At 39.8% G+C, this 22,691-nt stretch overlaps 4 protein-coding genes across 7 annotated transcripts; 1 reads left to right on the top strand and 3 right to left on the bottom strand.

The window, feature by feature from the left end:
- Positions 1-1,591: 1,591 nt before the first annotated feature.
- LOC116920735 (trypsin Blo t 3) lies at positions 1,592-4,207 on the bottom strand. The gene is made up of 8 exons (XM_032926836.2): positions 4,047-4,207; positions 3,869-3,938; positions 3,665-3,729; positions 3,437-3,522; positions 3,179-3,305; positions 2,296-2,878; positions 2,069-2,202; positions 1,592-1,986 (listed from the first exon to the last, which is right to left on the bottom strand). Exons 1-8 carry the CDS (start codon positions 4,062-4,064, stop codon positions 1,831-1,833), a joined length of 1,239 nt encoding a protein of 412 aa, XP_032782727.1. The 5' UTR covers positions 4,065-4,207; the 3' UTR covers positions 1,592-1,830.
- Positions 4,208-6,467: 2,260 nt separating this feature from the next.
- LOC116920737 (coagulation factor XI) lies at positions 6,468-8,736 on the bottom strand. Its single transcript, XM_032926838.2, has 8 exons — positions 8,503-8,736; positions 8,318-8,387; positions 8,124-8,191; positions 7,943-8,028; positions 7,691-7,814; positions 7,173-7,500; positions 6,950-7,086; positions 6,468-6,869 (listed from the first exon to the last, which is right to left on the bottom strand). The coding sequence occupies exons 1-8, from the start codon at positions 8,518-8,520 to the stop codon at positions 6,702-6,704; spliced, it is 999 nt and encodes a 332-aa protein (XP_032782729.2). The 5' UTR covers positions 8,521-8,736; the 3' UTR covers positions 6,468-6,701.
- Positions 8,737-12,306: 3,570 nt separating this feature from the next.
- LOC116920733 (vascular endothelial growth factor receptor 3) lies at positions 12,307-16,407 on the top strand. 2 transcript variants are annotated; one of them, XM_032926831.2, is made up of 14 exons: positions 12,307-12,894; positions 12,970-13,126; positions 13,199-13,371; positions 13,434-13,587; positions 13,657-13,830; positions 13,914-14,093; positions 14,170-14,312; positions 14,371-14,512; positions 14,580-14,807; positions 14,872-15,019; positions 15,091-15,283; positions 15,360-15,482; positions 15,541-15,670; positions 15,733-16,407. In XM_032926831.2, the coding sequence occupies exons 1-14, from the start codon at positions 12,592-12,594 to the stop codon at positions 16,116-16,118; spliced, it is 2,634 nt and encodes an 877-aa protein (XP_032782722.2). In that variant the 5' UTR covers positions 12,307-12,591; the 3' UTR covers positions 16,119-16,407. The 2 variants fall into 2 exon arrangements, with proteins under 2 accessions (XP_032782722.2, XP_032782721.2); XM_032926830.2 differs by having other exon boundaries at positions 14,167-14,312.
- Positions 16,408-16,923: 516 nt separating this feature from the next.
- LOC116920734 (rab5 GDP/GTP exchange factor) lies at positions 16,924-22,368 on the bottom strand. Of its 3 annotated transcripts, none has more exons than XM_032926835.2 (9): positions 22,245-22,368; positions 19,741-19,953; positions 19,257-19,681; positions 18,966-19,193; positions 18,577-18,904; positions 18,434-18,491; positions 18,218-18,349; positions 18,045-18,155; positions 16,924-17,972 (listed from the first exon to the last, which is right to left on the bottom strand). In XM_032926835.2, the coding sequence occupies exons 2-9, from the start codon at positions 19,950-19,952 to the stop codon at positions 17,478-17,480; spliced, it is 1,989 nt and encodes a 662-aa protein (XP_032782726.2). In that variant the 5' UTR covers position 19,953; positions 22,245-22,368; the 3' UTR covers positions 16,924-17,477. The 3 variants fall into 3 exon arrangements, with proteins under 3 accessions (XP_032782726.2, XP_032782724.2, XP_032782723.2); XM_032926833.2 differs by lacking the exon at positions 22,245-22,368 and adding an exon at positions 20,156-20,542; XM_032926832.2 differs by lacking the exon at positions 22,245-22,368 and adding an exon at positions 20,013-20,149.
- Between the last annotated feature and the right edge of the window lie 323 nt (positions 22,369-22,691).

The following is a 22,691-nucleotide window of genomic DNA, read 5'->3' as shown; positions in this document are numbered from 1 at the left end:
CAAAATAAGTTTTCAAAAAAAGAGAGCAGCATCTGGAAAAAAACATGGCATTTGGAAAAATGCACACGTACATCCGTATAAGTTCAGCCATTTTCACTCATGTAACAGCCAGCATAGTATATCCTGTTGCTATGAACATGCAACAACAGTAGCTTTTCGTGACTACATTGCATATTATAAAAAAAGGGGTTGAATGCATTTGAAAATGAACAGTCTGATTTAGTGCATTGATAAGATGCGGCGAGAACAAAAAACGAGTGTTTCATCAACTTCTGCGCAAAAGCTCCGTCCACAACGACAGTAAGGCAGGTGCGTTCCATGTGTAGGAGTGTCTCACAGACGAACGTAGCTTTTCGACAGCCTTCAAGGAGGGAGTGGCACGCGTTTCACCCAAACATTTCGTTTTCCGAATTTCGCATCTACAACTGGTTCAATTGTTTTGAATCGAGAGTGCACGCCATTCGTATCTAAAACTTTTTCCTAAACTCTAAAAGGCTAAACTCAACTACTCCATATATTTTGCATGCCTGAAGTGAAAAGAAAAATTTGATAAATCAATTCAGCTTTACACAAAAAATGTAGCGGATATTTGATGCTGCACTTTTAGGAAGATCCACACAAGCCAACAATTGTTCAAGACAAACAATTTCATTCCCAGCGTAACGACAATATAGCCTCATAACTTATGCAAGGGCCGATTCGCGATGACGACGGTCACATAAAAAGGTTAGACGGATGGGCAACGTAACAGTTGCCCATCCGTCTAACCGTAGTATACGTCATGATCAACACGAATGGAAAGAAGTAGACTAAACGCCGGCAGATGTACAAAACAGACTACCGGGTTTTTCCTTTCTCAAGAAAAAAAGGAGGAAAGGTGATTTAAATAGAAAAAAATAAAAAGGGAGGAAAGGTGATCTAAATAGAAAGGAATAAAAAGGGAAGTGGCAACCTTTTTCTGTTTTTCTCGTCTAGAAGTTACAGGTTGAAAATTGGTAAAAATAAACTTGATCATTTTTGACGGCCTTGGCCGTAGAAATCCTAATGCTAATCATGTTATTTCTATATTATTGAATCATTTTTAGGTTGCAAAATAATGAACAAACACCTGTATACGATTTTCCATGGAAAGGCCCTATGATGGAAGGTGCCCAAAAGAGAAGGTGCCAGAAGAAGAACTAAACCCTCGTTCTTTTATACGTTTTTAGGTGCCACTGGCCATGGCTGCTAAACCCTCGTTCTCTTTTAAAGTGTCGCCCAACAAAAACAACCACAGCTGATTTGAGCTACTACTAAACCTACTTTTGGACGAAAAAATCGAATTCTTGCAACTTTTGCTTACGCAAAACATTTTTAAACAGCTCTAAAAATCTTCCTCATCACAGTACAATAAAATCTTTACTAGGCCTATATGGAAATGTTAACGAAAGTGAATTTGACTTTGTTAAAACCACAGTGTTGGATAGACAAAGACGTATACGTATTTAAACTACGCTACGTTCGATACAATTTCGTTTTTGCTTTGGTTTGAAGTTGGTTAGTGTTGAGGTGACAGAGTGTTAATAAGAAGAAAGCCACATCCACAGTTTAATTCTTGCTCAATAAAGAATTTATTTTGTCAACATAATGCTTTTTTTTCAATCACACGTGCGTATAATCAAACTAAATACTAGAATATGTATTTGGGGGGATATTTTGAAAACAGGTTGAATGTGGCTACTACGTGAAAAGACAAAAAAGGTTTTCAAAAACAAGTTCAGTTGCACTTGAACGGTGAAACCTTAGAGAACCTGTACCTTAGAGAGGTTTTGGTAAAAACCCGTCAAATATTCAGCCACTGTTATTTGCTTGAGCGTTAGCAATCCAGCCAATGTAAGTGCTAACTCGTGTATAAACACCGGCAAAATCAGGATCAGCACAACCATTGCCGAAGGATGTGATACCGACTTGAACGCCGTTAACGTAAATCGGACCGCCACTGTCACCCTGTAAAATCAATTAACATTTTGAAAACTGTTGTCTGCATTGCAAATTCAACAAAAGTTTGAATCTTTCTTTAGGTAATAACCTGGCAAGTGTCTGTACCCGGTCCGGCGGCACACAACATAGTATCGCCATTGAAATTTGAGTACTGACCGGCGCAAACCGTGTTCTCTAGAACAGTGACGTCAGCCTTCAGCAATTCGCTTGACCCGCTTCCACCTTTTGAGTGAACGAAAGAAACAATTTTTTGTTAGGAAAAAGAAATGGAAAATACATTCCAAGTTTATCGAAAAGGAATAGAGAATAATTAACCCGAAGAGGTTGTTCCCCATCCAGCAATGACGGCTGCTGCGTTGGCGTAATCAGGGAAAGCTCTCAAGGCTGGTCTTCTGGTGGTTCTAGGTTTGGTTGTTGTTTTCACCGTTGGTTTCTTGGTAGTTTTCGGTTTTGTTGTTGTTGGCTTTTTGGTAGTTGCTGGTTTTTTTGTGGTCATCGGTTTTTTAGTTGTCGGTTTTTTGGTTGTCGGTTTTTTAGTTGTTGGTTTTTTAGTAGTTGGTTTTTTCGTGGTTGGCTTTTTGGTTGTCGGTTTTTTGGTTGTCGGTTTTTTGGTTGTCGGTTTTTTGGTTGTCGGTTTTGTGGTTGTCGGTTTTCTAGTAGTAGTAGGTTTTGTGGTAGTTGTGGGTTCGGTTGGCGGTTCGGTTGGCGGTTCGGTTGGCGGTTCGGTTGGCGGCTCGGTTGGCGGCTCCGTTGGTGGCTCCGTTGGCGGCTCCGTTGGCGGTTCCGTTGGCGGTTCTCCCGTCGGGACTTCGGTTGTCGTGTCTTCGTCTTGCGGAAGAGTGACAAAACTGATAGTTGTCACCGGTTCACTCAAAACCAGCAATGCGATGTCATTATTCTGTAATTAACGTGAAGGTTTAATTACACGGCAGTCCCATAAAAAATGAGTAGCCTAGACTAGATCACTTGCAAGTAGTAAATAGTAAGTTTCGAAAACAGAATAATCAAATTGATCGTAATATATGGGGGGAAATATTTCCATTTTCTATCAGAAACAGGGTAGTGTGCTTCTAGTACTATAACAGAGAACTCAGACGAAATAAAATGTCGCAATCATTTTCTACCTTATATAGCTTTGTACTATCGGAAATAAATGCTAGGTATGCTATACGAGTAAGTTTTCTTTGCAGACACTCACCATAGTGCTGCCGTCATAAGCTTCGTGAATAACAATGGACGACACTCCTCTGGTAATGGATCCCTCCCCTCCACCGCCCACTGACAACGTATTTAGATGCACAGTGAAGGCGGAAACATCGGGAGAACTGAAATTACAGACCAAGTGGATCCACGCACAAGAGACCAAAAGATTCGAAAAAATATAGCATGGATTAAAATTTCAGCCGTTGCTGTAATATTTCCATAATATGGATAGTAAACGGTCTTGTTAGTTTACCCTTGTAGACAATGAGCCGCTGTCAAGACATGCAATTCTCCAATCAAAGTCCCACCGCAACCACCTCCATTCAAATCAAGACTGGCCTGAAAAATAAATAAGTACATACATAAATACACAATTAATTACGTTACGGTATACCGCGTGGGAAAGAAATTGTAACATTTCATTGATTAAAACAAAAAACTTTCCCTAAATATAATTCATTTGCATGCAGGTGATTCTTACCAAGTTAGGAAATTCACCAGCGCTAGCGGGGGTTCCGCCGACGATTGATATAGTTGGCAGGGAGTCTATATATACAGTCCAACACAAATTATTATGGATTCAAAGGTATCATAATTTTGAATTTCAAAAAAAATGAAGCTATTCTGAACTGTTTTTTATTTATTGTGTTTGATACCAAATTAAAACAAAAGAAAAACGCTTTACTGTTGCCACTTTTGTAACCACGGAGTGTGTACGGATGCACAAAACCCACCAGGCAAATCAAGCCTAAAGCCTGTAATCCAAACATAGTTTAAATTCATAAAAGAAAAGAAAATTAAAGTCGAAACATTGCAGACAACATCTATTTCAGCTTAAAATAATCAAATGAAAGTTGTTTTACCCAAATGGTAAGACTCATCGTGAAGGATGTACAGTATATAGATTGGAAAAGCGCGTCGCCTGTATCTCGAAAGCACAGCTAATAGGCAGAGATGGCGATCCACGAATGATCAACGTGTCCGAGCGTCTCCTTTTTATTTGAATTCGAGGGATATCCACACTGCGTTTGTCCCACAAGCCGTGGCAGTTTTCCATCGTTGCTGGAAAACAGGAACGGGCTGCCCACGCATCGATAAGTTAGAATTTAGGTAAATATGACTAATGCAACGAATAAAAAAAACATGGAGGTGCGAATCACGCACGTACTGAACATGTGCTGAAATTCTATTGGATATTCTCGCAATCCAAAACCATACGTGTGAAAAAAATATATACGTGAAACCAGTAAGTTGGAAGAACGCACAGCACATGTGTCTCGGTTCGTTTGGTTCGGCCACCTTCGCTGACGTAGATGTCGTACAGTATCCAGAAGTCACACAAATGCAATGATTGACAGCAACTTTGCCACGACTATGTTATAAAAAAAAAAAAAGTTTGGTATACGTTCTGAAAGCGAGCTGCTGATTTAGAGCATTGATAAGCTGTGGTGAGAACGGAGGAGAAGAGAGCGAGTCAATTTCTATGCAGAAGGCGAGGTCTTCGACACTAAGACAGATGCGTTCCATTTTGTGCTGTTTTTCTCAATATGACGACAAACGGAGGCATCCAATAGCGTTCGAGGAGTGCCAAACAAGTTTCACCCAACCATAATATCGTTTTCCAAATTTCTTTGCACATTTTAAATTGGCTTTTAGTTGTACCAAATTGGGGGTTCGCGCAAGTCGTGTCTAAATTGCTTTCCAGTCTCAACAGGTAATTTTTATTTAAATGGAAAATAATGTAAACTGAATTTCTGCAAAAAATTCTACAGTCTGAACTGTATACAGTCAAAAGACATGAATCAATTGCGATAAATGTGTCAAGCTTTCAATGTAGATTATTAATTCAGATTAAAATTAAAAGGTCCCTTTCATCTATTTTTTTTTTACTGTGGAATTCAACAATTTTAAAGGAATAGTTTCAAATGTAGCAAACGTGCAATTTTTCCTTAATGCGCCAATCTGTGAATACATAGAACGAGTAAAAAAAAATTTATGGCTATTACATTTTGATGATTACATGACGCAATTCCGAACGTCTGCTACGTCAAAAGAAAAGTTGCAAGTAAACCGAAGTAAACAACAAGGAATCTCCTAGGCAAGTGTTTATTAGTAGGCCATTTGTTTTTATTTCTGAACGCCACACTAGAATTAAACGCCATGCACAAAGAGCAACGTAAACTACAAACGAATGTCGGTATTTGATATTTTGTGCTGCACTTCTAGGGAAATCCAAACACAGGCGAACATTTATTCAATTCAAAAAGTTCAAGCCCAGTCTCAAGACAGCATTAAACGCAGAACTAATGCACTAGTCACACACAATGACGGTCGAACAAAAACGTTTCAACAGACGTGCAAACTGTGTAGCATACGGCATGATGAAAGGGAATGAAAGGACTGAAGGCCAGAAGGATTACGTAAGGATTGAACCGGTATTCTCTTGTTCAAGAAAAAAGGAGGAAAGGTCATCTAAATAGAAAGAGTAAAAGGAGAAGTGGCAATCATTTTCTTTTTTCTTTCTTTCTGGAAGTTTCGGTTCGTCAAACACGTCAAAAGAAAGTTGATCATTTTTGGCGACCTTGGCCGTATAGAATGCTAAAGTTAAATATGTTTTGTTTTGTTTTTTATAACTTTTTAGGCTGCTAATAATTGACACGTTTTCGTATTTAAAGACGTTTTCAGTAAGTACCGCGTGATGTTTACCAAAGTGACGCCAAACGTATAGCTGTACCAATTTTCACAGGTTTATGCTGGGTGAGAAAATAAGCTAAAATCGTTCGACAGTTATCGGTGCCAAGCAGAACATGTTTCGTGAGGATCAACGGCGTGAGTATGACTAGACCTACAACCAAAAATGATTTGATAAACCATATAGATAGGCGATAGCAACAAGAACTGAAGTCTCCTTGGCCTCAAAATTGCTATATAAGAGCGAATGTACATCAGATATGAGCTAGGGCTGAAACCTCTTTAAAACAAAATGTTCACTATTAGCTGCATCTTTTTCTCTTGCAAGACATTCCTAAAAATCTTTCTTCATCATTTCATGGTAAAATCTCTCTACTAACAATCTGTTAATGGAAGTGCCATTGATTTTACTAAAAACATAAGATTGGATAAACAAAGACGTATGTTAACTAGGCTATACGAACGATCAAAACCGCTTCAGCTAATCTCATAAGTTGTGCTACTGTGGACTATTTGAAAAAAAAAAAACGACTGATATTGAATAACACTGAGGGGACAAAGTCTTGATCAGAAAAGATAGCCGCAATCACAGGTTTATGCTTGCTCAGTAAAGAATTTATTTAGCCAATATAATGGACTTTTTTTTTATCACGCATGCATAATCAAACTAAAAATAGGCTACTATGATAGGCATATTGGTGATACTAAAAAACATGTTGAATGCAAGGTGAAAAGATAAAAAGGGTTTTGAAAACAAGTTCAGTTGTATAACGGTGAAAGCTGTTCATTGGGAAATCGGGTTCATTGGCAAAAGCCAACACAAATATTTAGGACACTAAGTTAGGATTATTCGCTTGGGTGTTTGCAATCCAGTCAACGTAACTGCTAACTCGTGTGTAACCGCCGGCATGATCAGGATCAGCACATAGAGCACCGCCCCAGGAGGTGATGCCGACTAGAACACCGTTGACCAAAAGTGGGCCGCCACTGTCACCCTAGAAAATCCAATTGCCATTTGAAAACCATTGTCTGCACCTCAAATTCGACGAAAGAATATTTAAATTGAGGGAATAACCGAGCAAGTGTCTGTTCCGTCTCCACCGGCACACAACATAGCAAAGCCATCGAATAGATTTCCGTATTGACTGGTGCAAACTGTGTTATCCAGAATAGTGACATCGGCCTTCAGCAATTTCTTTGACGCGCCTCCCTCTATTGAGTCGATGAAAGAAGAGATTGTTCGTTAGGAATAAGAAATAGCAAATACGTACATTTAAAGTTTTCCCAATGTATTTAACCATTAGAGATTATTCCCCATCCAGTAACCACTGCTGCTGCGTTGGAGTAATCAGGGAAAGCTCTCATTGATGGTCGTCTGGTGGTTCTAGGTTTGGTTGTTGTTGGTTTTCTGGTTGTCGGTCTTTTGGTTGTCGGTCTTTTGGTGGTCGGTCTTTTGGTGGTTGGTCTTTTGGTGGTCGGTCTTTTGGTGGTCGGTTTTTTGGTTGTTGGTTTTTTGGTAGTTGGTGGAATTTCGGTTGGTTCTACGGGTGAATCGTCTACTGGAAGAGGGGCGTACGCGATTGTAGTAACCGTTTCATTCAAAAACAGCAAAGCGATGTCGTTATACTGGAATCACGTGATGGTTAGTAAAAAGGAGGCTAGATCTCTTGGAAGTAAGAAATATTAATCGTAATGTGCTTCTATTACTACAACATGACAACTCAAAGGAAATAAAATGTCCCGTTTCTCTTTCACGTTTAGCTTTGAACTACCTGAAATGAATGCTACAGGTCTAAGATTTTTTGCAAACGCTTACGCCGCCACTGTAGTTTTCATGCTTAACAAAGGAAGATACTCCTCGGACGATTGTGCCGTCTCCGTCACCGTCAATTGACAATGTGTTTAGATACACAGTGTAATAGGGAAGACTAGAATTGGAACTGAAATCACGAAACAAATGGATCCATGCAAAAGTGAAAGAAAAAATATAGCATGGATTGAAATTTCGTTGTAGGAATATTTCTTTAACGTTGATAGTCGTGTAGTAGCAAGAGTCTTGTCATTTTACCTGCCTAAACAATGAGCTGCTGTCACGACAACTGAATCTCCAATCAAAGTCCCACCACACAGAGCTCCATCCAAATGAAGAAGAGCCTGAAAAAACACATCAATAAATAATTTAATAACGATGTACTTACATCCAGCATTCCTTAAAAATACTTCATTTGCATTACTCGTAATTAGTTTACCATGTAAGGAAATTCCCCGGCGCTAGCGGGAGTTCCACCGATGATGGATATAGTTGGAAGGTCAGTCTCTACATCAGTCCAACACAAATTATTATAGATTTAATTATTGAACACTCAAACTTATTTCTACTTATTTTGTTTCATATCCGATTCAAACAAAATAGAAAATATAAAAAAAAAGAATAAAGCCTTACTATTGCCACTTCTGATGCCAGTGAGTTTGTACGATTGCACGATACCGACCAGGCAAAATAAGCCTAAAATCTATTCCATCACAACATATAGTTGAAATTCATTTCAAAAGCGTTTTATTATAACGAGATTTAACATTGCAGACAATCTGTTTTAAATCAGCCAATAAATTGAAAGTGATTTTTACCCAAATAGCGATACTCATCGTGAAGGACGTACAGTAGATCGGGGAAACGTCACCACTCTCGAAAGCACAGCTAGACAGAGATGGCGACACACTAACGATCGATGTGTTCGAATGGCCTGCTTTTATTTGAATTTTAGGTATCCAAATGCACTTTTTCTACAAGCTTTGGCAGCCATCTGTCATCGCTAGAAAAGAGGACGAGCTGCACATGCACCGAAAAATTTGAATCCAGATTGCTGCTTACACACAGAGAAAAGAGGAAAGGAATCACACACATCCTGAAAATGTGTTGCAATTGTATCGAATAGTCCAGCAATATAAGCAGGATAAGTGCATTATTTATTTTTATTTTTAAACAAAATGTATAAACCTGGTTGGACCTGGCTGCACAGTTGGAGTTGCACATGCATCTTTTCAATCAGTCCAGACATCTCACAACTGACGTAGAAACACTCTGCGCTTAGATACTATCCGAATGAGATGATTGGCAGTGGCTTTTCGTGACTCAGTTTATATTTTAAAAAATTTAAAAATATGGTGAAATTTATTTCTGAACTGAATATCTGATTGAGAGCATTTTTTATGATCGGATGCCAATGAAAAATGACATTTTCTACATACAACATCGACGATCATACAGAAAATACATATACATACATAAATACAGAAAATGTTTTCGATCGATTGCACGCTGGGGCTGTTAACGTGTTAAAAACAAATCACGATTGTCCCACAATCAATAACGCAGCACTAAAGATGCCAACATGATTAAAACTAAAAGCAACATTAACTAAATACTTAGTCAATAGTTACAATAAGCATGATAAAATAATATAAGAATGTGACTTCCCACAAACATTTAACCGAAAAATCTGAGCGACCAATCATGCAGATATAGCTCACGATAGCTGTTTGTGAAACAAATTGCAGACAGTCACAGAATAATGATTACCATCAACATAAGAAACAACTTATTTTCATTACACATCACCCCAGAAAACTGCCGATGAGGACAAACGCTTTACAACATACTTCGCATAGCGAAACACACAACATTCATACATCACACCATCTTCACTCGGAGTTTTACAGCGAATGAAAGTGGACAGTGTCTTCTCTATTACATACGTTTCCTTTCCTCAAAAAAATTTAGGGAGAGGCGCTCAAACTAACCTTGACATTTTACCTGAATCTAATTACTTTTTCCTCGAATTTCGAGAGAGAGAACGTGCGAGAAAGCTCACCTATCCCTCCCGTTGAAAGAAACGAAAAATTGCTGTCTGCAAAACTCTAGTCGGGAATGGAAAATCAAATCTGGGCCGAGAAACACGTGCAGAGGTGGGACAACATAACCGGGGGGAGTGGCTTGCAACAAAAGTTTTTACTTATATGTCCTTGCCTGCACATTCCAGTGGCCCTTGAAAATGGTAACCTTCTAAATGGATAACTGTTTCGTAACGAACACCTCTGTGTTGATTGCACTTCAATTTGTGAACGCGACATGTTGATGTTAGCGAAACTTGTGCCCATATGGGCATCGAATGGTTTGGCGAAACAACGAGTGGAAATTCTCAGTTGCTCGTAGAGAAGATTTTCCAGCTACAAAAACAGTATAACAACGTTTGTGGCTCAAGCAAATCAAAAAGAATATTTCGTATGATAAAACCTGACTACGCTGGAAATCTTAGTCGGTTGTTAGAAAACAGATCTGAATGAGAACTACCTTCAATTAGATTATACGATCTATTGTCACATGAATAACTCCAATCAATTAGATTTATCCATATCGAAACGCTGTATAGGTCAAAGTAAATTAAGAACACTACCATACATAGATGCGAATATCAGGATATTAGAAATAAGTTTCTTAACACAAGTGTACCTTGTAATTCTTCTTGCAATGGGCTATAAAGTGCGGCGCCGACAAGACCCAGCAATGATCAAGTGTTCGATTAGCAAACATGCAGTGCGTCTATAGCAAACAGCCATTTACTCACAAAACATCCAAAGGGAATTTCGTGTACAGAAGCCCGCAGAAACGCCTGAATACGCGTCCAACAGATTCGAGAGAAACCATAGCAAATTCCTCCTACAATAAATGAGGGGGGCAATTAAAATTGACGGTAACATTACGTAAACACGAAAGTTAAAAATTCGAAATTTTAATAAAAACTAAGCTAGACTAGTTTCACAGATGGTGATCATTGTCACATCTCGTTAAAATATGTAATTATTTACCTCTACTTTGTGGACTGACGGACACCTTAATATCCCGGGACTCGGTAGATAGCAGCTCGAGAACCGTACGTCGATCATGGGAGTGGCTGATGAAGTACCGAACCTTCCAAATCAGAAGACCAGCCGTAGCACTGCATATCCGTCATTGGAATGTCAGTTCCTTTCTGCAAATACCTATTTCATAAATTGAAAATTAAACACCAGATTAAAAAACAAGTTTACATGTTACTGAAGAGTAAAAACAAAACAGTTCCACAATTAATAATGCAGAAAAACAAATACTCCATTACACTTGTCGTGCACGAGTACAACTACTATCAACATTAACTAAAAACATGATTTCCCTGGAACATGTAACCGAGAAATCTGGCGCTCCAATCGTGCAGATAGCTCGTGTTAGCTGTTGGTTGTGGAAAAACATTACAGACAGTCACGAAATAATAGTTATCGTCAACATAGCAAAAATGCTAAACCATGAAAAATGACCTTCGTTACAGTTACCAATCGAGAAGGACCAACTGTCAGTAAGGACTACATCTACAGTGTGTTGCACTCCAGCGAAACGAACACCAGTCACATAACACCCATCACCACGCAACGCTTTTCAACGACTAAATTCTGACGATGTACTCTTAATTATACATTTCCTAGCCTCCGGAAAATAAAGGGAGAGGCGAGCAAACTAACCTTGACATTGTATCTGCATCTGATTGCTTTTCCTCGAATTTCTAGAGAGAACGTGCGAGAAAGCTCACCTATCCCTACCTTTGGAAGAAAAAAAAATTGTTATTTGCAAAATTTAGTCAGTAATGTAAAAACAAAATTTTGTACCGGTGGAACACCTGCGGAGGTGGGACGACATAAACGGGGAAGTGGCTCGAAACTAAAGCGTGTGATGTCTTTGCCCACACATTCTAGTGCCCTTGGAAATGAAAACCTTGAACTAAATTGATAACCGTATGTTTTGTAACGAATACCTTTCTGTGTTGATTGCACTTCAATTTGTAAACGTGTCATGTTGATGATGCACATGTTGACGAAACTTGCGTTAATTAAAAATGGTTGTACGATGTAGGCAGAAAACCACGCAATCCCCTGATCCAAAGGTGGTGTTAAGATATTTGTTCGTGAAGGAGACTAATGGCAGCACGTTATTGAAAATTCACTGGTAAAAAAACCATAGGCTCTCTACACGAAGGAGACATTAATCTAGATTTAATTTTATAAAGAAACTTTTACCGAAGCCTTGAAAAAGTAGAAATAGCTCTGCGTATCCTTTAATTCAGTGTATCACGCGATAGTTTTGATTGCGTTTGATCAAGAACAAATGGGCATTTCTTGATTATGTGCACTACGTAAAAGATGCAGCTTTTGAATCTATTTCATTGTACCATTTTGTTAGCTTTTTTTAAATTTAAACAGTAGTTATAGTAGGTAGTAGCTCGAAAAGAAAATAACGCCTCAATGTTGAATGAAGAATGCAATAAAGCAGCGCAATCAAATCAAAAGTGTAAAATCAACGAACGAGGGGTTTTCAATTCTTGTTTTGAAGTAGTTTCGTCAGCTACTTAACTTCCCAGAAAGTCTAATTCAAATCTTTGAAGTTAACGACGTAACAAGAAAAGGTTAATTCTTAGCATACGACTACGCGCGTGTGCAAAAACAAAGGCCACTTGTAGGTAGTGTCACGCAAAGGGCACCTCACTCCCGTTTTTATTGCAGCAACTTTGTGTTTGGGGCACCACTCGCCACCGGAACATTGTCCTAGAAACAGCTTGACTTTCACACGCTACAGGTACACAAGTCGTTGACTTCGTCTAAGATGTTAATGATGTGAAACTGTCCGTTCAAATGTTTCTTTCACTGACCCCCTTTGTTGATTGTGGGTTGTGCAAGCCCTCCTTCATGTCCATGCACTTGGCAGTAGTTTTACTGTGTTTTTCCCCAGTGATCAGAGGTGAAAGTAGCGTCCAACATGTCAGAGATGACAAAAATATTTGGCTGATGACTCCAAATGGCACGCATCGCGTAGTCGATGCCAATTCCGCTCTCACAATTACTTGCATTTACGTTTATGCGGACGATCCTGAAAGTCATTTCAAGAATTTTTCCGGGAAATGGCAAATGCCACCCTTCCTCGCCAGATATCCGCAAGTATAAAATTCAACACCTTTGTCTAATTTAAGAGGACGAGGATCTCAGGATTTTCTTTTCACAATGTGATTGCAGATCACGAACGCAATTGAACGTTTCAGCCAGGCAACTGATAGGAACGAAACCCACATGTCATGGACAATGACATTGGATAACGTCACTCATCAAGACACGGGCTATTTTACATTCATCTACGGCGAAATGGAGATGAAACAATACATTTACGTCTTTGGTTTGTTCAATTTTGAATGCCCATTATCATAATAACGACCATTTGTTTACACGTGTGGTTTACGTCCATTAGATGAAACAAACCTCGTCACCATGAACGACAAGAGTTACTTCCCCGACTATTACCTGTTCTTTTTCCATCAAGGGGAATTGGGTGTTCAAATTCCATGCAAGCCGACCCATCCAAATGTCACCGTTTCCCTCATCCAGATTGAAGCACTCAACGTCATCAATCCAGAACTTCAGGTAAATAAACACTTATTGTTTAATAATTAGCGATATTTGATGGACTCGGTTTGTTTCAAAAGGATCTGCTTGCTGAACCCAACTCCAGTTGGAGTTATGGACCGGAACGCGGACTAACGTTGAAAGATGTGACGATTGGAAACACCGGCAATTACAAATGCGTTGGTACAATGAACAACGTCACGGATGAGAAACATTTCACAATTACTGTCAAAGGTACTCCACAACAACAAAAATGAGGTTTAGAAATTTTTACCTTTTTGATTGGCTGGACCACATTATTAGGAATGGAGTTGGAGAGAGTTGGCGATCCGAAAGATCCGCTGGTAGGAAGTAACATCACTCTGATATGTCGTTCCATTTTCCCCGAAGTTAAATATCCTGCTCCTCCCGAATGGGCCTATCAGATCAATAATGCAATTGGAATCCAAGTTATAAATGAAACAGACCCGCCTGAAGGTTCGTCAGAGCATCACCTGCTATCGATTTCAATTGTGAACAATGAAGTTGCTAATTTGTTGCCTATTTTCACGTAATTCTAGGCTTTCGCATCCAGACGGAGGGAGAAAAGCAAAAACACAACACGAGTGGTTTCAACCTGAACTATTACGAAAGTCGATTGCATTTGTTTAAGATAAACAAAAACACGTACACTACGTACCAATGCAAAGCCAACAAATACAAGGACGCGGTAACTAAAACAATTTCATTTCGGATCAAGGGTAAGGATGGCAATGTTCTTCTATTAAGAGGAAGGCAATTCTCATTCTCGTTATGGATGTAATTAACTTAAAGCAGATCAAACAAACGACCCTACATCAGAATTTATCTTGGTGGAAAAGGAAGGAACAGCAACAATTTTCACGGTCGCCTTTTCTTTAACTCTAATCATACTAATCTTACTCGGAATCGGCATTGGCGTCAAAATGCATCTCGATAAAGTGAGTGAAATATAACTGCTAAAAAACCTGGGTCGCATTCATTGTTTTCAAATCACAGAAAAAACAAACGTTGCATGGAATGAAGAAGCTACTTGGAGGAAGCACAAAAGAAATCAATCGCCAGCTATCACTAGAGGAACAAACTGAATATCTACCTTACGATAAACGATGGGAATTCCCGAGGTATCGTCTCAAACTTGGTTAGTCTCCACTTTTTTTTTCACGGGGTTTCATTTACAATTCAAATCTAACCATTTTCATGTTCAGGTACTCAACTGGGAGTCGGATGCTTTGGGCGTGTTGTTAAAGCAGAAGCCGTGGGAGTCAAACGTGCTCAAGAGACAGTTAAAACTGTTGCCGTCAAAATGGTCAAATCGCAGACCAATATCGCTGCATTGGAAAATCTTGTTAGTGAATTGAAAATCCTGATCTATCTGGGCTCTCATCTTAACGTGGTTAATTTGCTGGGGGCCTGTACCAAACGCATACGCAAAGGTAAGGGAAGTCACGAAACATTTTCACATTAAAAGCGGCCATCACCTGTTAAGTGCTTTAAAAGGTGAGCTGTTGGTTATCGTCGAGTACTGCCGATATGGTAATCTGCAAGCTTATTTGGTCAACCACCGCCACAAATTCATCAACCTCGTAGATGAATTTGGTAACATGAAATCAGAGAACGAAACAGACGACGTTGACCACGTGGGAAGGTATACAATAGAGAAAAGTTTTTGTTTCGATATGTTGTCCATCTTTCATGGCAACTCATTAATATTTGAAGATGCCTAAGCTTGGAAGAAAGCCACTCTGGTACGGAGAATCAAAATGACCTTACACAATTGAAAAATGCAACAAAATACAACGAGGAAGAGACCGATCTGGTCACAACTTTAAATGAGCCGTTTTCCACTCGCGATTTGATTTCGTGGTCGTTTCAGATCGCCCGTGGAATGAATTACTTGTCTAGCAAAAACGTTCGTTCATTCAACGATTCCTGTCGTTTAAAGTTGTGTCAAATTCTAAACCATCGTTTTCAACCTGAATTTTCAGGTGTTGCACGGCGATTTAGCTGCACGCAATGTTTTGCTGGCAGACGACGGTGTTGTCAAGGTGGCAGATTTCGGAATGGCTAAGAAAATGTACTACGAAAGAAACTATGAGAAAACCGGCCAGGTAACACTACTTTTTCTGCAGTCATCAACTGACTCACCAACTTTATTTACATTCACAGGGATTGATGCCAGTCAAGTGGATGGCCATTGAATCCCTGACGGATCGCATCTTTTCCAGTCAATCGGATGTCTGGTCGTACGGAGTTCTATTGTGGGAACTGTTTTCTCTGGGTAAAGTTCCATATCCAGGTGAACCTATAGCTAACCCTACTCGCCAGCACGATTGCAAACGTAACGTTTTCCTCTTTAAGGAATGGACGCTGGTCATTTACTGGTTCAAGTAATTCGAAAAGGATATCGTATGGAGAGACCAGACTACGCTCCCAATTTCTTTGGAGAAATCTTATTCGATTGTTGGAAAGGTGAACCGAATGAAAGGCCCACCTTCAGTCAACTGGAGGAGACGATCTGCAGTCACATGGAAACCTCAATCAGTTCCACCTATTTGAATCTAAACGCTGCATACGTTAAAATGAACGAAGAGAAGGACACTGCTAGACCAACGGATCTTTTTGGCCTGGCAAAGATGCTGAACGAGAAATCACAGTTGAATGACAAATTGCAATGTGACAACGAATCACATTCTCGAAAGACAGAAAATGCGGTTCGCTACTCGATGTTTCCTCAGAGAATTTAAAAACTTTTGACAAAAATCCTGAATCAACTGACACTTTACGTACGTACGTTACATAAAAGTTCTCTTAAACTAACAGTCAGATGTTGCCTCCGACTGTAGGCTTTCCAACTTCACGTTGTTTTGTGATGACTACGGATCTCCCCCTCCCACACAAACAATATGGACGTCAAAAATGTAGATTAACAATCTATCTAGCTTTAGCTTCGTGAATATTTCCTGTCTTGAACTTCAACATGTACCTTGAAACTCGTTTCTTTTTAGAAGAACAATAAAATGCTTCACCCACGAAACTCTCGACATAAGAAAATTAGTTAACGAAGCAAAAATTTGCTTTGTTCAATACAATGGAAGCAGATCATTTACTTACGAGTAAAAGCCCAAAAGAGTGTCGTGTGGAGAAGTCGATTTCACGATTGTTGTCTGGAAGAAAGACCAATGGGTTCCCAATGAAACTAAACGATGGCGTTGCAATTCCAGATGTCGCTAGTCTCCAACTATGTAAACATCAATCTTCCAAATGCAAAATGTCGATGAACTGAGAGACGCTGTCTCACCAAACGACCACTTTGAAGTGGCCAAAATCGTTACAGACCTTGCAAAACCATCCTCCAAATCTGCAAAGGAAAGAATATCGAGCTCGTTTGCCAGTTCTTCCCCTAAAATAAAACTGAGACATAAACGCCGATTTGTTATTGAATGCAATCTGTACCTTGGAAAAAATACGTCCGTCATCTCGGCAAAAGAACGAAGAACAATATTCAACCTAAATAATTCGTCACAAATTAAAGTGAATAAGCGAATGCGCAAACGCGTAATTTTCTATTGGATCACTCTCTCGATGTTTAACATGTTCTTGAAACATTTCTTCTGCACGATAAACAAACATTGCCAAGAACCCGGAATTTTTCAACGAAATTCAGACAGTTTCACTGTCATCTTTTTAGCTTTGAACTGGAACACTCAACGAGTTTCATTACACGTTCGTTAAATTCCTCGCATAAAAGTAGGGAATTAGCGAAACAGTTGGCAAAGCACTCGGGCAGGATACAAGAGCAGTAAGATAGCAATTTAAAAATAAAAGACTAGAATAAGAACGAGAAGAGGGTAAGAAACAGATGTTAAGCTGTCCGGCAATCATCGTTTCACTTTATGCTGCCCAAAAGATTAAGAAAAAGCACAACACTCCAATCTTTAGGTTACTTAAATACGAAGAGTTAAACTCGCAAATAGGAATCGCAATTAAATTCCTTGTCTTTTCAACTGTTTTCAATTCGAAAAACAAAAAAGGGAAAAAAAAAAAACTATTTAATGCAAAAAAAAAAAAAAAAAAGAAGAAGAGTTTGCGATCTTTTCGAGTGGTTAGTTGGTGGGTGGAGGTTGTTGGCCAGTGGGGGAAATGTTGTCGCAGGGAATACACGGAATGATCCGGCCTTGAACAGTCAACGAAAGGGAATTGAAAGGGTCATCGTCGGCATTCTCCAGATTGTTTGGCTCTCCAGAGGACGAGCAATTTATCGACAATTCATTAAGAGCGAACAGATCGAGTTCCTGGATTGATCCGTCTTGCTGATTGTCGGCCACTCGGGCATGCTTGTGTGATGACGGCTGCCCCACGGGAGCAACCACAGCGGCACTGACCGGGACGAGATGCTCTAAATTGGGTGATATCGACTCCACCAATGGAGGAAGAGGCGATTCAGAATTGATTTTATGAGGGAGTAATGGAGGAGGCAACAACTTGAGGGTATCGCTCTCTTCGGGCTGCACCTCATCGGGCTTGATTGGGGCTCGTTTACCCCGAATCTGGACGGGAAACATTTGCAAACATTCGACCACTTCTTTGCTCATACATTCCTGTGTCAAAAATGTGTAATAAACAACGGTGATTACAAAACTAACGATAAACGCAGCAGCTTAAAATCTTACGTTGAAGGATTCCATGTCGTTTTTAAGCTCAAGTATTTGCTGTTGGAGATTAATTTGCTTGTGTCGGAGCTCCGACAGTGTCGACATATTTTGATACATGAGCCGCAACCCCTGGGAATGAACAAGTGTTTCCAGGGCATCAATAGAAAAATTCAATGAAATATGTTAATTACCTCAGACACCATAACACCGGCTTGAAGTGATGCAAAAGGGATGGACTTGCCACTCATGTAACGGTCGAATTCATCGCTTGACAAACCCAGTGAATCGCTAGTCAGGTTTTCTAAAAAGGACACCGCGCAACACTGGGGGGCGGAGGAAATCGCACAAGAAAAGAGGGCAAATCATTATGCTCTAATTAAGGTGAATAATAATGGAATATAAAATACCAAGTTTGTAAAGTAGTATCCACCTTCGCCCTGAAGCAATCGACCAGGGGCGGCAAATCTAATAATAGGTAATGGCTTGGCGTAAAAACTGTCTTTTCACAGCAAAAAGAAACGAAAATAATGATTACTCTTATCGCGTGTACCTTGTGATGAAATTGAGATTGGAATGGATGCGTGGCGGATTCGCACGCAAGACAACGTAAATGAGTGCCGGTAGGAAATCGTCGGCACTCACCGGCTGCGAGTTGTGAACGGTTGATGAAGGTGGTTCCTCTTTATCATTCACGTCATTCTCCGTTAGTTCTCCAGTTTGACCTTGGTCGCTATTATTACACTCTTGAGTGCGTGCTTTTGATTGATGGGCATTTGAACTGTTGGACAAACCAAGCATTTCAAAGACCAACTTGCTGCAATTTATAATAGAAGCTAGTTTGTCCTGAGGTGCTCTTTGACCGTCCATTTCAATGAGATCTAAAAATAACTCGTTTAGAATTTAGACGTTTGGGGTTGGGGTTAATTGGGTAAAACGTACGCGTGATGGCCTTTTCGAGAATGTCACGAACTTTCGAATCAAGCTCGTTAATTCGGCAGTCAAGAAGCGGAGCCGATATCCAATTCAAACTGCGGATACGCTTCTGAACGGCCAAATCCCGCTCTTCGTCATCGCAGTTGGGAGGGCAAAAGAGTTTTTTGTACAACAATCGCGTCAAGTAGCGCTCGCTTTGATCCAATAGAGATTCCATAGAGCTGCTGGTCATATCTGTTTCAAAAAGTTCATTAACATTTGAAAGTTGAAATGATTGATGCCATAATAATAACATGCCTAAGAAGCCTGAATGAGTTTTCAGCTTTTCATCAAATAGTTGGTAGATGTTGTGAACCCTGTCAGATATTTCAATTGGAGTGAGGACACCCGAAGATACCAAACGATCCAATTTATCAGCTTGCACTCTCAAGAAACTGTAGGCGTGATGGGCAGCATTTTGAGGTAGTGTTTGAAGGAACTGGTCCAGTTCTACAATAGATGCATGAGATTCTGGACTCGGAGCTCTTCTGTCCCGAGATTTTGGGCTCCCTAAACCTTTTGTTGGTGTCTTACGGAAGAGGGATTTTACAGCTGTCGTCCTCATCTCCTGATTGTGTCTTTTCTTTTCTTCAAATCTGGAAAAGCCATGGCGAGGGAGGGTAGATGAGTTCTGCTCAGGATTGTTGAAAAACGTGCTGGCATCGCTCATTGATCTTTCAACTCTGCAAATAATATTTTCATTATTAACTTATTGGAGAGTGACAAGTGACGTCACACATACTTTCTGCTCAGCGAACCAGATGGTGAAGCGGCAAAGGCATCTTGATGTTGCTGTCTCTGTAGGAAATATTCTTTATAGCATTTTGAACAGTAGCCTTGCCACGCGATGTTCCCAAAAAATCCACATCCAGTTTTACAAATTAAATCGGACTGGGGAATGTGAAGTTTGGGGCCATGTCCTGAACGAGACGAACGATTACCTCCCGACTCCATTCTGCAAAAGAATAAAACAATGACATTATTATCTAAGACATATATTTTAGAATCACGTACTTTGTTGTCTAATAAAGAGCGATGAAAAATTATGCAAGCATGTGAGTGTGTTGACGTTTTAACAATACAAAGGAAGAAATAAATGAAGAAAAAAGAGAAGGGAAAATCCTTGCGGTACCGTTTAATTTGATGCCTCTACTCACCCGTAATGTGTAGTTATGCGTGTGCCTTTTTTGTTTTTGTTTTTGGGGTCCCTTGCCGGTTATTCCAAGTAGCTCGTTAACCGGCAAAATCTCGGAAGTTTATTATTCATAAACACGGCCCAAGAAGACAAAAAAGAAAGGGAAAAAAAGGAAAACCTGGAAGCTGTTCAAAACAAGCCACGCGTCACATGACCGAATTATGGCGTCGTCTTTCTACAAAAATCCATTCCAATTAGTCTGTCAAAAATGTTACCGTCTCAGCAAGTCTACTAGTGCGTATATATAACGATCCTTGAAATCACAAAACGTTGAATAAATACGCAGTACATGGACAGTAAATTGTTTGCGCTGATTTATGCATACAGAACCCGAATCTAGACAATGATTTGATCTTAATGTATACAGAAAGCTCGTAATAATATTGTGAAACAATTCGGACACGGGCAAATGGCGGCACAATGTAGATAACGAGGAATAACCTATATCGTCTAGTCTCGTAGGAATGAATTTATGAAAACAGGTTTTTGACGTCACGTCAGAATCATGTGTTTTTATTGCTAGCCAACAGATTTTACTCGTAGAGACAATATACCCCAACGATGGGTAGGAAAAGATTCTTTCGTATTATTTTACACGTGCAACCGTCAGCATTCCCGAGTGCAGTGTACGAATGTCTATGACGTGCATCGAATTGCTATTTCGTTGTCTCTCTGCTGTGGCACACGTCTGAAAAAAGAAAGAAAGAGTTTTCTGAATTTCGGTTCTGCATTTTTCTCGAGTCTTAGTTAAGTAGTTGTTGTGTTTGATGGTTTCCAGGTTTCCAATTTTCTCGAATGTCGGGGTGTATTTTTAAAACTGTTTTTCTGCTTTTGTGTGTGCGTGTGTGTGTGTGTGTGCTGCGTTGCCTCATCTTCACCCCCAGTGGCACGAATGAATCAATTATTATAAATCAGAACTGGTATTTTTCGTTTTGCCTGTTTGACTCGACAGGAAAACACAAGAAGACGTGCGGAGTCGGGAAGACTTTTCTTGTTGAGGATATGCCAAGCCGTCCGGATGCCATTCCCGCTGTCAACTGCCACATCTCAAATGCCCTCCCCTTATGTGTGTGTGTGTGCCGTATAGACACGTACATGTTGCCCTCTATGAGTGGCTCTATACCTCCAGACATGATTTGCTTCCTCATTAATCCGTCAGGAATCCCTTCTCTCTTTCTCGAAATAGAAAAATGAAATGACAACAAGCAAACGAAAACGAAAGGAAATGATCGTAAAGTGGATGAAGAATGCTTATGGCTCAGACTTGTATTCTGCTGCTTACGTGGCAACAATGCTACTAGGTGGTGAATGCATTTCGATTTTCAGATCAACATTTTCATGGAATAAAAGAGCTCCTCTCACGATGCAAAAGATACGAAGAAGCAAGGAAATGGGGTGGCGCTGTGTAAAAACGTTTATGATCGAACCCTTCAACTTTCTGTTTCACTATTAAACAACGTAAAAGAGAAAAAAAAAAAGTCTTTTTGCTTGGTTTCTTTTCGTCGTGGCCAATCGTCCGGCAAACGTGAATTGATGGTTTTCTATTCAGAAAAAAAAAGCCTCTGCAAAATAACCTCCAGCCACATCACCATATCAACGCAGACCATAAAACTTGTTTTTTTTTTGTTCAAAAAGAGAGGGAGGGAAACCGATCATTTGCATGGCGGATGATCACCGATTGAAAACGACAGCCATCATCATCCATAATAGTGCATAGCGTAGTGACTGTACTATATTCTTCACAGTATTACGACATCACTTTGATGTATCTTTAAAATGAAAAGTTTTGTCCCCACCACCAGTTTCGTATAAATTTTGCGATTCAACAACAACAAAAAGTAGACGAGGAAAATTCGAAAAGAATAAATCGAGATGCACATTTGAAGGGGCGATACACGAAAAGTTATGTTTGACTTGAGTGTCGATCGACACGATGGCGAGGCATCGATATTTACATACACATCAGAATATGACAACGACTCAGAAATCAATAATAGATAAGAAGAAGATCATTATCATATCTTTGCTCGTGTATACTATATAATACGTACCGATTGGATTACGAAGAAATTCACGAGGACAGTGGACGACGGAAACGATCGGCAACGGCAGCCAAAATGGCTGTCGTCCAAAACACAAAAAAGGGGGGCACAACACACAGAAGAAAGACGACATGATTGTCGCCGATTGTTTTTTGTTTTTTTTTTTTTCTTTTTCTTTTCTGCACTTCGATTGTCTTTTGTTTTTATTTGCAATAGACAACGCACTCTCTAAGATCACGGATTGGTTGATTAAACATAACATTTGATGGCGATCACATGAAATACATTTTTTTTTTCTGGGCTGTTTCTCACCGTATATTTGATACGCACGCACATGTATCGACGTGATGGTTTATCAGATTGAGGGGGGGTGTTGCAACGATGACGGAGCAAACACTCCTCCCTACACTTTAGACGGCCTCGGTATATACACGAGTAGCGGCTGCGGAAGAATTA

Source organism: Daphnia magna, linkage group LG4 (assembly GCF_020631705.1).
Source record: "Daphnia magna isolate NIES linkage group LG4, ASM2063170v1.1, whole genome shotgun sequence".
NCBI classification, from domain to species: domain Eukaryota; kingdom Metazoa; phylum Arthropoda; class Branchiopoda; order Diplostraca; family Daphniidae; genus Daphnia; species Daphnia magna.
Note: the sequence above shows the minus strand (reverse complement) of the source record. Positions and strands in the feature narration are given on the sequence as shown.